At 39.3% G+C, this 14,767-nt stretch overlaps 1 protein-coding gene across 3 annotated transcripts in view; it reads right to left on the bottom strand.

The window, feature by feature from the left end:
• Positions 1 to 2,404: 2,404 nt before the first annotated feature.
• The window catches only part of tspoap1 (TSPO associated protein 1), a 72,989-nt gene continuing 60,626 nt past the window's right edge, over positions 2,405 to 14,767 (bottom strand). The window contains exons 23-30 of one of the 3 annotated variants that reach the window (XM_084073241.1): positions 13,535 to 13,677; positions 12,948 to 13,116; positions 11,515 to 11,583; positions 10,341 to 10,385; positions 8,725 to 8,846; positions 8,436 to 8,507; positions 7,915 to 8,034; positions 2,405 to 7,233 (exon numbers count right to left, since the gene is read on the bottom strand). In XM_084073241.1, coding sequence (XP_083929367.1) covers positions 6,904 to 7,233; positions 7,915 to 8,034; positions 8,436 to 8,507; positions 8,725 to 8,846; positions 10,341 to 10,385; positions 11,515 to 11,583; positions 12,948 to 13,116; positions 13,535 to 13,677 — 1,070 coding nt within the window. In that variant the 3' untranslated portion in view covers positions 2,405 to 6,903. The remainder of the gene's footprint in view (positions 7,234 to 7,914; positions 8,035 to 8,435; positions 8,508 to 8,724; positions 8,847 to 10,340; positions 10,386 to 11,514; positions 11,584 to 12,947; positions 13,117 to 13,534; positions 13,678 to 14,767) is intronic. The other 2 variants (XM_084073242.1, XM_084073243.1) reach the window with 2 other exon arrangements.

Below are 14,767 nucleotides of genomic sequence, written 5' to 3' on the forward strand. Positions count from 1 at the left end.
CTATTTTCTTATCATTACAGGGCTTTTACCCAACCGCATGTTGCAAAGGTGTTTCGTAAAGCTATTTATGTGTGAATTACACACATTATACTGCATTTTGATAAGCACCAGCTCAAACAGGAAAAAAAAAGGAACATACTGTAACAAACCAAAATATAAAACATGCTAAATTGAAAATTATGAATTATACTTCAAAGAGAGGAAAAAGAGTGTGGAAGCACGGGTGGTGGGGTGGGGGGTTTCTGTATCATTGTTGGAACACTGTGCTAGAAATTCTAATCCCTTTTGTAGGGTTAGGCTGTGTTTTGAGGATTTTGCATGACCAAGACAACCATGATTACATTAATTCTTTACATCTGGGAGCAACTGATTAGCTGTACAGTATGGTGTACCATTATTACCAATGGTATTGGGTACCACCTTGTAGGGCCTCTAGAACAGTGGTTCTCAAAGTGGGGTCCAGGGTCCCCCAGGGGTTATTGGGGCGGTTCTAGGAGGTCCCCGGAAAAATGTGTTAATATAGCATCAAAATCAGTTTAGTTACTTTACTGTACACAGCTGCAATTTGAAAATAGCTGGTCTACAAGCTCACACTGCGTGAGCTTGTAGATCTGCTATTCCCCCAAATCTCTAAAAGATTTGACAAATTTGAAATATGTTTGAAACATTTTAACAACACAAATCTTGTATGTGGGTGCCTTGCACAAAATATTTTCAGATGGGGGTCTGCGGCCAAATGCATATCAGTTTGGCATGAAGACGTTTTAGACCCACTGTTTTAGAAGCAGCATCTGTGGGAGGGAAAGAGACAAACGCGAGAAAGAGCGGCTGTGACTGTTAGACCTCTTCCTGTGGTTGCATCACGTGGTCGGTTAGAGTCTTCAAAAGCAGCCAACTTCTTCCTCTTCATCCACTTCTTGGACAGACAGAAGACACCTGCAAGGCCTGTGGACGCGCTCGTCAATCACTAGTGTGGAAAAAAGACTTTTCATTAAGGTAGAGTATGGACCACATGGCGTGTTTATTTAGTTGATCACACATTAGTTATGACATTGTAAACAATTATCAAATGAATGTGTTGGATAACGAAATAGTCAGGCATTGCCAGATCTTATTGTATTCACTATGAATCTATTGACAGATACATGATGTGCAACTTGTACCCGAAATTGCAACTATACTGACCATGACTCAAAATGTAAAGATTCTACTTGTAGATTGAATATGGTAATGTATAGTGGTCCCACATTGATCTTGAAGTAAAACGGATGTTTGCTCTCACTATTTAAATTATTTTTCAAAAGATATTTGCAAGTACAAAAAAAGAAAATGTTTCGCATAGACAGAAAAAGCTTACTCATGCTAACCAAAATGGCTTCCTTAAGATAGCGCTTCCACAGGCAGAACTTAGAACAGTCTGAGATGGGTGTGGTACACAGAAAAATGTATCCATTTGTAACTCTTAGTGTAAAAACGTAACCAAATGGATCCAGGTTCATTTGGTTACATTTGTACAGTAGATATGCTTATGTCTCTTGCAGCTTTACTGCCATTGCTCAAAGATAAAACTGTAGGCCTGGCCTTCAACTGACTGAATTGCCTGCGTAAGCAAATATCTAACGGCAAAACCGGGTCAGTACATTTTCTGGTTCATTTGAAAGCACCGTTTTTCTTTTTGTGTAAATGTGAATTAAGAGTTTCAATTTGAGTATGGGTGTGTAGAGTATGTACATGTCTCTGGTGGGGTCAGTGAGTGCATCTGTGCGGAGAAGCAGCACAGGTGCAGGAGAGAAGAGAAGAAAGAAGTGGGCAGACAGAAGTCAGAAGCGGACAGCTGGAAGTACAGTGCAGTCATCCATAAAGTAGAAAGCACTACTAAACTCCTCGCCACAGTGTAGTGTTTCCTACTTTATGGATGAGTGTACTGTTGTCTACGAGGAGAAGAAAAGACCCCAGCGTGGCGCACTCACTCAGGAAGTCCGGAAAAGAGGAACCTGCTTTGTCTCACATGGCCGTGCACTACCCAGAGTGTTACTTCTTTCACATGGGCCGTGCGCGTGCCAGGAAGCAAAGTGTGTTGAATTCTCTCATCGATTCATCTGCGTATTGTATCAAATGTCCAATATGTCATTCATAAAAAATAAGACTTGAACGATTCTTGCAGATTGTCTTGTTAAGAATTTTAATTCAATAAAAGAAAGAAACCTACTGTAGAGTCTCGTTTCACATTCCTTTTTCTTTTATACTACATTATGCTTTGCTTCGTCTTTTATACTAGATTTGTTATCCATTGTCTTTTATACTAGACTAGATATAACGTGTACAGTACTGTACTACATTTAGGGTTTAGATCTCATGCCCATATATGGGGATCTACAGTAGTAATAATAAAAGCGCAATCCAGTTTTTGTGAAAATATACATACTTTATTACCGTAAAAAGATCCATATCGAAAGAGTTCACCACAATTTCAAGTCAACGAGTCCTCTTTGCCTACATCTTAACTTATTGTTCCTCAATCAACACTGCTTAGACATGCAAAAAACAATCTGAAAAACAATATTAACAAAAAATGTATTTACAGATGAGCTTCCAAAAGGGTAATAAAAACAATATATAAAAGGTAAATCTTCCAATGGTTTGAAAGAATGAATGCAGGTCAGGAAAGACAAAAATAAAAAGCTTCCCTTGCTGTATGAAAATATACGACATAGTTTAAGTCCCAACGGCCAACTCTGTTCATTACTGTATATACAGATACGACTCCTAGGAACATCCTCTCCACTGCATCGATGATCACACTACTCAAATATTGCAGATACATACGTCTGTCTAGAAAAACATAGATATGACAACAATAACAAATAAGGCCAAATCGTCATGCATGCAGTCAATAAACAATCTGTAAACAACATATTAAGACTAAACAAGGTCTTAAGGCTAAATATTATCAACTGATCTAAAATGCTACCTATGTTCTAGGTCCTATTCAGTCAGCAGAGAAGGAGCAGGACAGGTGCCTATTGACTATATTCACACGCCGGCCATTTTGCCCTCACGTCATAATCATTGGTGGGAGGGCTTCCCAACCAATCACTATGACGTAAAAGCAAAATGTCTGCCATGTCAATATAACCAATGGAGAGTGAGGCAGGACAGTCCTATAAAGATCGCAGTGTTACAGTGTAGCAGCCTACTCACTACAGAGCAGGTAGGATAATACGTGTGCAGTAAAGGCTGTGAAATACAAATATATCAGTACAAATATTCACTGTACATGTCAGTAACTTATAACACCTCCCCTCCCCTCCCAAAGAAAATAAAAATAAAAGAACATACAGCACAGCCTCAATCTTGCCTCTATCCCGGAGATTCAAAGTCTGTATCTAAAGTGTCATCACCAACCCCACCCTCCCCTCATTCATACTGTACTTGGCATTTTTCTGCTATTTATAATGCTCCCTTTTTTATATAACACTGATGGGTATATACACAAATCACACTAAATGAAAAACATTCAGAATAAAATAAAATTGCCTCCAACTTTTGCAATCAGGTGAGCTTTGACTACACCTGTCCATCTGGGATGCTTCAGTGGGGTGGAATATGCTGTATAATGTAGGTTACGTTTATGAATTTATGTAGAATTATGTTTGATCCGCAAAAAAAATCATCTGTCTAGGTTAGTTTCACCCCAGTGAATATCCCCAATGGCTTGATGCTTGGTCTCTAGCGTAGCTATGTTAGCAGGCAAAGCACCTAAGATTTTGGCATATTTTGCCGTTTTGACAGCCACAGATGCAAGTGGCTCAGCATACTAAAAGACTACCAGTAAAAACCTGAGAAATTACTTAACAGCCCTGTATCAAACAAATAAATTATATAATCAGATTCATAAAACAGACACGGCATAATACATTGCTACTCAACAAATAGCAAGCCTAACTAGCAATATGATTGAACACTAAGGCCTGGTCCACACATTTGCTTCAAAAATGTTTGTTGCGCATGTGAAAACATCATAGCTGGAGGGAAATGGTGTCAAACACCAAAGCATCTCATGACTCAAGTCTACCAAACTGTCAAGGACCAACAAATAAAAAAATACAATACTGCTCTATTTTATGTGCGCTAGTACAGCACACAATCTTGCACTACAACTGGGGATTGTGTTGTGATCCAGGGGGTGGGCAGGGCACGAACTCCAATATGCCAGGATTGGGCATAACATTTTGTGAAATTCGTGGAAAGGGGGCCTATAACCATTTTTGTTGCATTCAAAGGGAGGCTTTAGCAATATTTTCTCCAGAAAAGGGGAGCATAAGATTTTGTTAACCATAATGATTGACAAATGAGTTGCTCCTTGGCTATGAATGGACTATTATGTTTTGGCTCAGAACACTAAAATTCTTGTCAAAAGGGGGCATTAACTTTCTGGGCATTAGAAAAAAAAGGAGGTTAAGTACTTACGTTTTTTCAGCATGAAAAAAAAATGGAACTCTGTGTCCCACCATGCCTCTACTTTGACATAGTAAGAGCCTCCCCCTGGGGTTGTGATAACAGGGCTGTTTTGAGTTCAGCTACGCAACTCAATGGAGCGTGATGAACCCAAACATGACACAAAGTCCATGTTACAGAAAGTCATCACAGTTATATTGTACTTCTGTGGGTAATAATATTAGCATGACGTTTTGAAATTGGTCAAAACCCTATAATAACTTATATCATAAGTTGCTTAAAACTTCTCACTTTACAATACTCCTCAACTGGAGGCTAAATAAGAGATGTATAGACATTGAAGGGAATTAATACAGACCCTCACAATACAGTAGCGTCACAAAACACCAGTGCCATGTCCGAAAACTGTTCTGTACATACACAATCCTAACACCAAGTACTGTTTCATGCAGTATTTGAAAAATATGAACGTGCTACGTGACAATTTCAACATACGACATTCAATCATGTATTGAATCCATATGCTGCCTTGCATGTCTTGTGGGAGCAGTTTTTTCCCACATACACTCAATCAAGCCTGGAAAACAGCTGGCATTTTCAGTGCATTGATATTAGAGAATAAGTATTGCCTGTTGAGCAGTTTTAAAAACATCACATTGAAGCAGCCTACTGATGAGCAGGTACAAGATACTTTTTGGACATGCCACAGGTCTCTCTCTCTGTCTCTCTCTCTCACACACACACACACACACACACACACACACACACACAGGCTACACAGAAATATATCGTCACTGTCAGGCAGAAACCTTGTTAATGCCATATACATTTCTTTTGTTTGTTTTTGTAAATGAATGCCCTATTGTGTTGTATAACAGTGTCGCACAAAAGTAGCGAAAATAGGCAATCTATTTAAACCTTGTAGATCGGCTATTTTTGCTACTTAATTATTCTTTTTGTAAGTTAAAGTGGATAAGTCTGTCTGTAGGTTTTATAAATAGTTAAGAATGAAAAGTACTAACAAGAGGTTGTGACAAAATAATAACTACATTGGATCCATTGGAACACAGGTTCTTTTTTCCATTAGCCTGATATTTTGGACATAAAGGGTTTCTGCCCGACAGCTACGATGTAAACATTGAGGTGAGCTGTGACAGTGGTAAAGTCATGAATATCATGAGTTCTGAGTCAACATTATTTTTTGACAAAGGCATCAGTTGTCCCCCTCCAGTGGGGCAACTCTGGGCAGCTTGCCTACTTGCACCACAGAAGGGCCACTCTCCACATTCTTACTTGCTCAACACACTTCAACAAATGTTAACGGTATGCTTTCCTTAGAATAAATTAGACCTAAGCTACACACATTACAATGGATGGCCAGTGTCTTAAATGGCGCTTCATAATTGCACAACATGCAACTTGGTGACAGGTAAGTGAAATGCCTGACACAAATTAAAGACCATGGTTTGTACAATGGCCAGGTCCCCATGGAATCACACAATACATTTATAATGTAGGGATAACTGAACAAACATTTTAAATACCTCCATTCAAAACACGCCATAGTGCATTTGTTTTCATTCGTGCAGAAGATATAGACAGTTGCTTCAATTGACTTGCATCAACTGAGAAATGACTGGCACTGTAATCTTGGGATGGGAATCTTAATACATTAGCTGTGTAAGGTGGAGACTAAGTCTGGGGCTACCACTCAACATCACTCTGACTGCAAAAAGCAAATCCAATCCTTAAAGAAGAAATCTGCCTCTATTTTTTGTGAATATAGAATCACTGCTGATGGTCAATGTAGTCAATAGAAGCAATGTAATCCTCACTGTGTATTATATTGATGTAGAAATGTGACTAGCCCATAAAGCCTTACCGACAGTGACTTTATGTACCACTATGCGTTGCGTTTAAAGCATCAGCGCAGACTAACAATCCATGCTAAATTAGCCTGTAGTCTTTTTGTACATCACATGGCGGACAGAAGAAAAATAGATTTTGCAGTGCCGCCCAGAGATACAGATATGAGCAAAAACTGCAGGTGTTTTTCACAAGTTAACCTTATTGCAGATTGATATAGATAAGGTTGAATAGCAGTGAAGTGCTCTTTTAATATTGCTTTATAGCTGGTGGTGGGAATTAAAACACGTAAGCTAATCATTAGTTAATACCTATTTGTAAGCCAAGCGTGATGAGTTCTTGTGATAGTGCAATGCCTTGTTGATTTTATAAGACAAGGTTTTGCTGTAGTGATGCTCTAAAGAATTTAGAATAAGAATCACGTCTATTAATACTGACAGGTTAGTGTATCAGCAACTAACCTCATAGACTAACAACTGACACAAACTAACCTCATAGACTAACAACTGACACTAACGGCAAATGGAAAAAAAGTGCTTTCAATGTGAAACGAGTGTTTTGCATTAAATAGGCCAGCACTCATTCTTTCTTGCTGGATCCCAGCTTTTTGAAAAGCTTCCTCCCTTTTGAGAAAAAGCTCTTTTTTTTCTTGCCTGTTGGGGAGGAGTCTACTTGTGTTGGGCTTCCTGCAGCATCATGAGGTGGTGGAGAACTGCACACCTGTGTTGTGGATGGGACGGGTGCCGGGTCGGATATGGGGTCCACGGACGAGGCGAGTTTGGGGTGTAGATCTTGGCTGTAGTCAGTCTGGTCTTTGGAAGAAGGTTCTGCTGGGGCGTGCAGATTCTCTTGAGGTTCCAGCGTTGAAGGTCCAGGACATTGCTGCTCCACAGAAGCAATCAAGTCCACCTTCAGGCAGAAATTGACGAATGAACAGAGTGAATCATCTCCGATGTATGTGTTACACACTATACTCACTAAACCTAGTTTAACAAAACACAGACAATGTTAACCGATTTCATCCAGTCTTTACATGGAGGGTCACAAAGACTTAAGGGCGAAAAGGGAAGAGGGACAATATCTAGCTATTCAGAGATCTCAGCCTTTGTCCAGCTGATCTAATGAACTCAAAGACATTGGGCTTGGAAGGTTTTATCTCTAGTACTAAGGTTAAGGACTGAGGGAGGAACATTCTAACAGAGGGTAGACAAGTGGCACTACTCTGAAGGGCGTTCACACTTACAATCAAGTCTCAAAGTGTACAGTTCGTTTCTGCTTCTGCCAAAGGCCATGCAGGAAAAAAGAGGGGGCGAGAGAAATGCAATGGGGTGAAATCATTGCAACACTGAAAAATGCAACTCACTGAACATGCATACAACTGAAAGAAACTTTGAAGAAACTTTATGATGTCTGTGGAAAGTGGCTGACGAAAAGAGAAGAGAAACTTTAAAGAAACGTTATGATGCCCGATGAAAATGACTGAGGCAAGACTTGACTTCTATACATCCGTCCACGGTGTAGAGTAATTCACTTAATACAGTAATGCATGTACATGTGCATTACTGCACACAGATTGAGTTCTCCAGCTACCTGTGGCTCTTTCTTGGGTTCTGGTGCGGGCTGGACTGGAGGAGGCCCTGACGGAGCCTCCTCTGGTAAGGCCTGCAGGAAGTTGGATGGTGCAAGGCCTTTATGTCCATTCAGGTCTCCCTGGTAACAATAATACAATAAAATATATTGGAGTCAAGGCAGTAATTATTAAGCCCCAGAAGAAAATGGGGATAATGTTGTTGTTATTAGCAATATTGTAAGGAGAAAAAAGAAAGAAGAACATTGTATTGTCGAGTGGAAATTAGTTACATGAATTGATGTGTTTGAATACTTGTACAAGGTGTATTTTTTTTTTAGTTAAACAACAAAAGGGTAGATGTAATAAGCTTAGGCTTCAGTCTATACCTTTTCTTTACAGGAAAAAAATGTTTTGATTAATTCAGTATGTTTTGTATGAAAAAAAAAATCTACTGAAAAAGAAAAAAAAAAAGTTAACTCATAAACTAACAAAACATACCAAATAATAATACATTTAAATAAGGTTTTCAAAAGCTACTCACATAAAAGAAACCATCATCGTCCATATCACCAAGTACATTTATGATGTCTCCCGCACTGAAGGTAAGTTCAGCCTGAATGGGACATAAACAGTAGAATGATAAGCGGGCATTCAGTTACATGCACCTAAATCCTAATTTATGTTTCTTTGCATGCTGACATGACTTTTGGTGAGCAACCATCCTGCGAAGACGCATAAATTAGGCTTTAAATGGCTATACTGTGTCTCTCGAGTTAAGGTACAAATCTGTACTGTAACAAGTTGTTTCCAGCACAATGTACAATTCTGACCTCTATGTCTGTGTTGGGGGAGCTCTCCCGAGGATCGTAATCAAATATGGCCACCATTCTGCGGGCTCTTTGGGCCGGGTTCCCCACAGCAGCAGCAGCAGCAGCAGTAGTTCGGCTTGGATCTGTCAGTGAAACAGAGCAGCACATACAGTCACATACAGGATTCTGGGGCACACAGATGCACAGTGATCCAATCAGCATGTCAGCATGCATGTCATAATCCACTCAGCATCATGCTATGCCGAGGTAATGTCACAGCAGTGCACTAAAACACATGGAGGAAAGAATGTCATGGAATAAAATCTACGCAGAATAAGTGTATTCATTTCTAAAAGAGTATAGCGGTAGGGGTGCAACCGTTCCTTTTTTTATACAGTAGGAAAAATAGCAGATCTACAAGCTCACGATGTGGGCTTATAGAGTGGCTATTTTCACTATTTTGCATGACACCATTGTACAACAAAGTAGAAAATAGGGTGGTTAATAAATAAAGTTGTTAATCAGACAAATCGATTCCTTGAAAGAAAAAAAGTTGATGAAGATAATTTGATGAATAGAAAAAGTAATCGCTAAGAAAATAATGGATAGTTGCAGCCCTAGATAGAGGTTTCAGTTCAGAGAATCCATTAATTTCATATGATGGTTAGGACAGAATTGTGGATTGTGTTAGGGTTGTTATCTTTAATTAGCTCCAGTAAAACGATGACATACTATAAAAAATACTATAAAAATAAATCATTTATACTTTAAATGAATCTATAAATGCATCTATAAATTAAACATTTAATTTATGACCATTTAAAACTTTCAAGCACTTTTACAGACTATTTCTGCATTTTCAATTATATATTTTGGTAGAATGTCTTTATGTGATCTATCTGTAATGGGCTTCAAATGACAATGAAAATATTTATATTTGACAGCCTACAGGAAAGTGAATCCACATGGAAAACTTAATTATCCCACATTACAAAATTGCCAAAGTAAATGACATTGATCAAGGCTTTTCCATCAAAGCCCAAGCTTCGTACTGTAGCCAAAAGCTTGCAATTCCACATGGGAAATGTTTACACAAAGTACATTTCCATAACAAAACTGAGCATTAAGACCTTCTTGAAAATAACGCCAACATTAACATTACCATTAACACAGTACCATCAAGCCAGAACATCTCCAACATTTAGGATGAACTTTATGCTTCAAGTAAGTGTTATTTTATGATTTAGGAAGGACTTTCATTGTATCTTCATTGGGAAAAACAAAACGGTGAGTCCTGAGACGTTATCATGACCAAATTCCTGAATGCTCCAGACACAGGAACTACTAGAGAGACTAAATTGGAAACAGGAAGAGAAAAGGCAAGAACTCCTCTGATTAGTAAAGCAGTGGTTCTCAAAGTGAGGTCCAGGGACCCTCTGGGTTCCTTGAGGGGGTTTCAAATAGACCCTTACAGGTCTGTAACTCTGAGAGGTCCTTGAAATGAAAAGGTTTGAGAGCCACTGGAGTAGATGCATGCTGGTGTCCAGTGCAGGGGGAAACTGAAACAGTCATCTGATCATGCTGGAGAAAAGAAAGGCAAGGCAGGGGGTGGGGGTGGTGGCTGGTGGTGTACAAACCTTCACTGGAGTCTATGCCCTCATCCCAGAGTGCAGCAGACTCCACTGGAAGAGACGGGGTGTGGGGAGAGTGAGCAGGTTAAAGAACTTTATCACGTTTCACTCTAGGCATTGACACAATTCCATTGCATGAGAAGATACTATCACTGAACCAAAATGTGACCTTGAAACCAAACCAAAATATGCCTCAAGTTACTCGTCGATAAAACAAACAAAAAAACAAAAAACAAAAAAATGACAAAGGCACAGATGGAAGAGACCAGAGGGGATACTCTACTATCAAAAAGCACATCGGCATGACAATGCTCTGAATTAGTTATGCACGTGTCCACAAAAAGAACAATGTCTCTGTGTTCTAAATGGACATGTGAGCTGCTCTACCCAAGTCAGTCACCTGTCACTTCAACTCACTAAAGCTTTATTTATACTTGGTTGCACATTGTGTCTCGCCCTGAAAATAACCAATCTACAAGGCCATTAGGCGTCGCAGTGCAACTCATTGTGAGCTTGTAGATTAGAGGTTTGACAGAATCTTGGTTTCCATAACTTGTAATCATGGTTGTCCAATTCAGGCGAGAAGAGCTCGTAAATTAGTTGATAACTTACGAAAAGATAAAAAAGCTTATGAGTTTATCCACATCAGGTGTGTTTCTTGAAGATTGTATCTGAAGGTGAAACTTGTGGATTAATTTGCAGCATTGACAAAATCTACCCATTTCCATATGGGGATATGCGTAGAAAGCATGTTAAAATACTACTACTAAATCTATGTTTTGTCTTTGTATATTTATGGTTATAAAACGGTATTCATGGTTGTGCCACTGTAACTGACATGAAGCCCTTGATCAGGCATTATTAATTTGTTGAAAACTTAACTGATCTACCTCATGAAAAATATGCAAATCATCGTAGTGGGTCTGTATATAAAGGACTGCATATACAGTGAAGCCTTACTTTATACAGAAAATGAGGCCTTTTTTATTTGGGTCGGCTTAACGTATAGAAGCCGTTTCGTGTCATTGCTTGACTAGTTAACCTTAAATCCCCTCTGGTCATTGAGTGAGAGGCAGCAACGGAAAGAGTGAAAGCCAAAGTGACAGAGAGAGAGAAAATCACACCAGAGTTAGAGAGTAACGGAGTGAGGCTGACAGCGGCAGTCAGCAGCGAGACACACCTTTCTTGGAACGTCTCGGTTTCGGTGGTGGAACAGGGCGGCGCGGAAGCTGTGCGTGTGTGCGAGTGCCTTGATGGGAGTTTTAGAAAGGAAAACCAAATTTGAAACCAAAAAGGAACACAGAGAGATGCAACATTGAGAGAAGCAGACAGGACAAAGAGACAGAATGATAGGCCAGTGAAGGGCAATTCAAACAACGACAACCAATGAGCAGCCAACACGGCAGTGAAGACCAAGTGGAAGTGAAAAAGTTAAACCATCTGCAGAAATACTCCGAGAGGAAGTAGGAAATAGAAGCATAGTGTCAGCTTTATCTGCTGGGAGGCATTGCTCTACAGCCCCAACCACTTACCCCACAGGCTAACACGTTGTAATGCTTGCCTTTGACACTTTATGACAACACAGTTTCCGCAATAGTAACTCAAGTGAAAGAAAGAGATACTAAAACAAATATGAGGCATCACTGAATGGTAACATTTTGTGCAATTCGTTCTGTCCAACGGATATACAGTATAATGTGAGGACTTGTTTCTCTGAGCTCCCTTCTGAGAAAAACAGATCAGAGCAAAGATTTAATTTCTCTCCATTCTCTCTTTAGAAAAGCAGTTTTCACTTTTGAGCTTCTGAAATCTTTCTCCAACAGAATCCAAATAAAAATAGTGAGTCTCAAGTCCCAGCTCAACAATTTAGAGACTATATAAAAAGGGAACTGAGAACAGAGCAGCTGCTATTTTCACTTGCCACTTAAAGGGCAAGACCACTTTGGTAGAGGTTTGGGTTGTGTAGTAACCTTGCCATGATGTAACTCCAAAGGTGGGCAAGAAATAAAAAATAATTGCTCCATTGATTAGAAATTGATAATTCAAAATATGCTCCTCATTGACTTATATTGTACGGTAAAACTGCTCTCAAAGTCACTCTTTTAGCACAAAAACGAACGCAAACAAAGTTGATTCAGACAATATAGAACATCACCAAACCCAGTACTGTTTTTTTTTTTAAATAAAAATGTCAACTTCCTGTTGATTTTACTAATTGAAGATTAGTGAAGATACAATGTAAGTCAATGAGGAGCATATTTTGAATTATCAATTTCTAATCAATGGAGCAATTATTTTTTATTTCTTGCCCACCTTTGGAGTTACATCATGGCAAGGTAACTACACAACCCAAACCTCTACCAAAGTGGTCTTACCCTTTAAACATGAACAACGGAGATTTCATGAACAAAAACAAAACACCAGTAGAAAGAAATATCCAAACGTCCCTCATTTTTCAGAATGACAGAACAAGTGGTAGAGGGCGACATACAGTAGTTAAAGTTGACATGATAATAGAAATCTTGAATTTAGTCTGAAAGTTTAAAAAAATAAGTGCACATAAACATTTGGTGATTGGTGGATAAAATGACAAACAATGTTGCCATACAGTACCTATTTTCTCCATGGAGGCATCTGTGGACAAGAAGCCCTGCTGTAGCAGCTGCTGTCGGGTCTCCTCATCCTCCACCTGGATCTCAGACACCATGTTACACGGCACGTATCCCACATGGCCACTACTCTCCCCTCGGTAGAACCCATCTGCGTCTTTATCTCCATAGACCTGAGGCAGGAAAACAGAGTCCATTGGCTCTTTTCGACTACGAGAACTAAGCGAAACGTTTTTCACAGGTCCTGGATGTGTTTCCATACACCATGGTTCGGTTTCAGATATGGTTCTCAGAATTTAATTTGGGCCCTGCTCAGGAGGTCGTAATGTTCCCAGAACTCAAAACGTATTCTCTCCAAATCTTTCTAAAATAGCAAAAATAGCAGATCTACAAGCTCAACTTATACCGCAGATCGGCTATTTTAGATTTTTTTTACAATATAAAATAACATAATATTGACAAAAAATAAGATGTGCTATTTTTGGTGATTGTTCCCCTAGAATAGGGATGCTGGGGTTCAAGTGGTTAATATGACATCAGCTATACTATAATACAGACACATTATGAAAACATAATGCAGAGTTATCTTACTTTGATGATCTGTCCTTCTCTGAAGGGCAGCTCTTCCTCTGCAGCATCGGGGTTGGGTGACATAGTGGAGGGGTCGTATGGGAAGAGGGCCACGAAGATACGGATGTCACTGTTGCCTGTGGTCTTCACCGACTCAATACAGCCTGCATAGACATAGTTTAAACATGTTTACTTTGCATCCAGATTCATATACTCCAGATAATATTATTATGGTTTCAGCTTGGTGAAGCTGAGAACTGAATTACAATTTACAATTTATAGCATTAGAGCAGACGCTCTTAACCAGAGCGACTTACAATAAGCAAAGTAAACACATACATCAAATGCAGAGAGTAGTGCCTCAGTAAACTAGGTTCACGAGTAAACCAAGAATCTAGCATCAGTCTAAACAATTACTATCAAAATAATAATCTGTACAATGAAAGTATAGGATACCAGGTAGGTAAACAATGAACCTAGCATCTGTCTAAATAACTTCCTATCTAAACTAATTTCCCCCACAGGATCAAAAAGGTCTAATTATTTGTAGTTACTGCACTGTGCACTGTAGTAAATGGGACACTATTGTTTCTAATGATGTATCTATCTTTTTTTTGGGGCTCATATGTAGTCACATATATGAGCTGCACACAGCAGTTGGTTCATTATAGGTCATTTTGTGTGATGGGAAAAAGGTCAAAACCTTGTCAGACCATGTGAGTGAACTACAATCTACTGCAGTGGTTCTCAAACTTTGTAATTTCAAGAACCCCCAGTTCGGTATACATTCGGGAAAAGACACCCATAACTATGACAGTGTACAAATGGAACCAAAACCCATTTGGATGATTTGGACCCAGTCCAACTCATCACCAGAAGGGTGCAACATGACATGGCATAGCAATTCTGAAAAGGGAGCTGGTACTGTAATATCAAGCCATTTTTCATGAAACTGCACTCAGACTAGCAATGCCCATGCTTTAACACATGAAACCTGTGAAATTGCAGTAAAGTTAGCAGTTTATGTTAACACAAACAAAGACCTTCCCTTTATTTTTTCACACGTTGGTAGCTGATGAATACAGTCTTGCATTGACTATCGCATTGCACTAGCCAAACTACACGAACATGGCCCAACATTTCTGGCACTACCAGAAATCAGGCGGAAACACAGTGAATCAGCTCGTAGACCTGAATGTCCTAAGTCTAAGACAAACAAGTTCCTTTGGGATACTGCTAAGTGGTGGTCTGACA

Source organism: Gymnoscopelus microlampas, assembly GCF_963454915.1.
Source record: "Gymnoscopelus microlampas genome assembly, chromosome: 12".
NCBI lineage: Eukaryota > Metazoa > Chordata > Actinopteri > Myctophiformes > Myctophidae > Gymnoscopelus > Gymnoscopelus microlampas.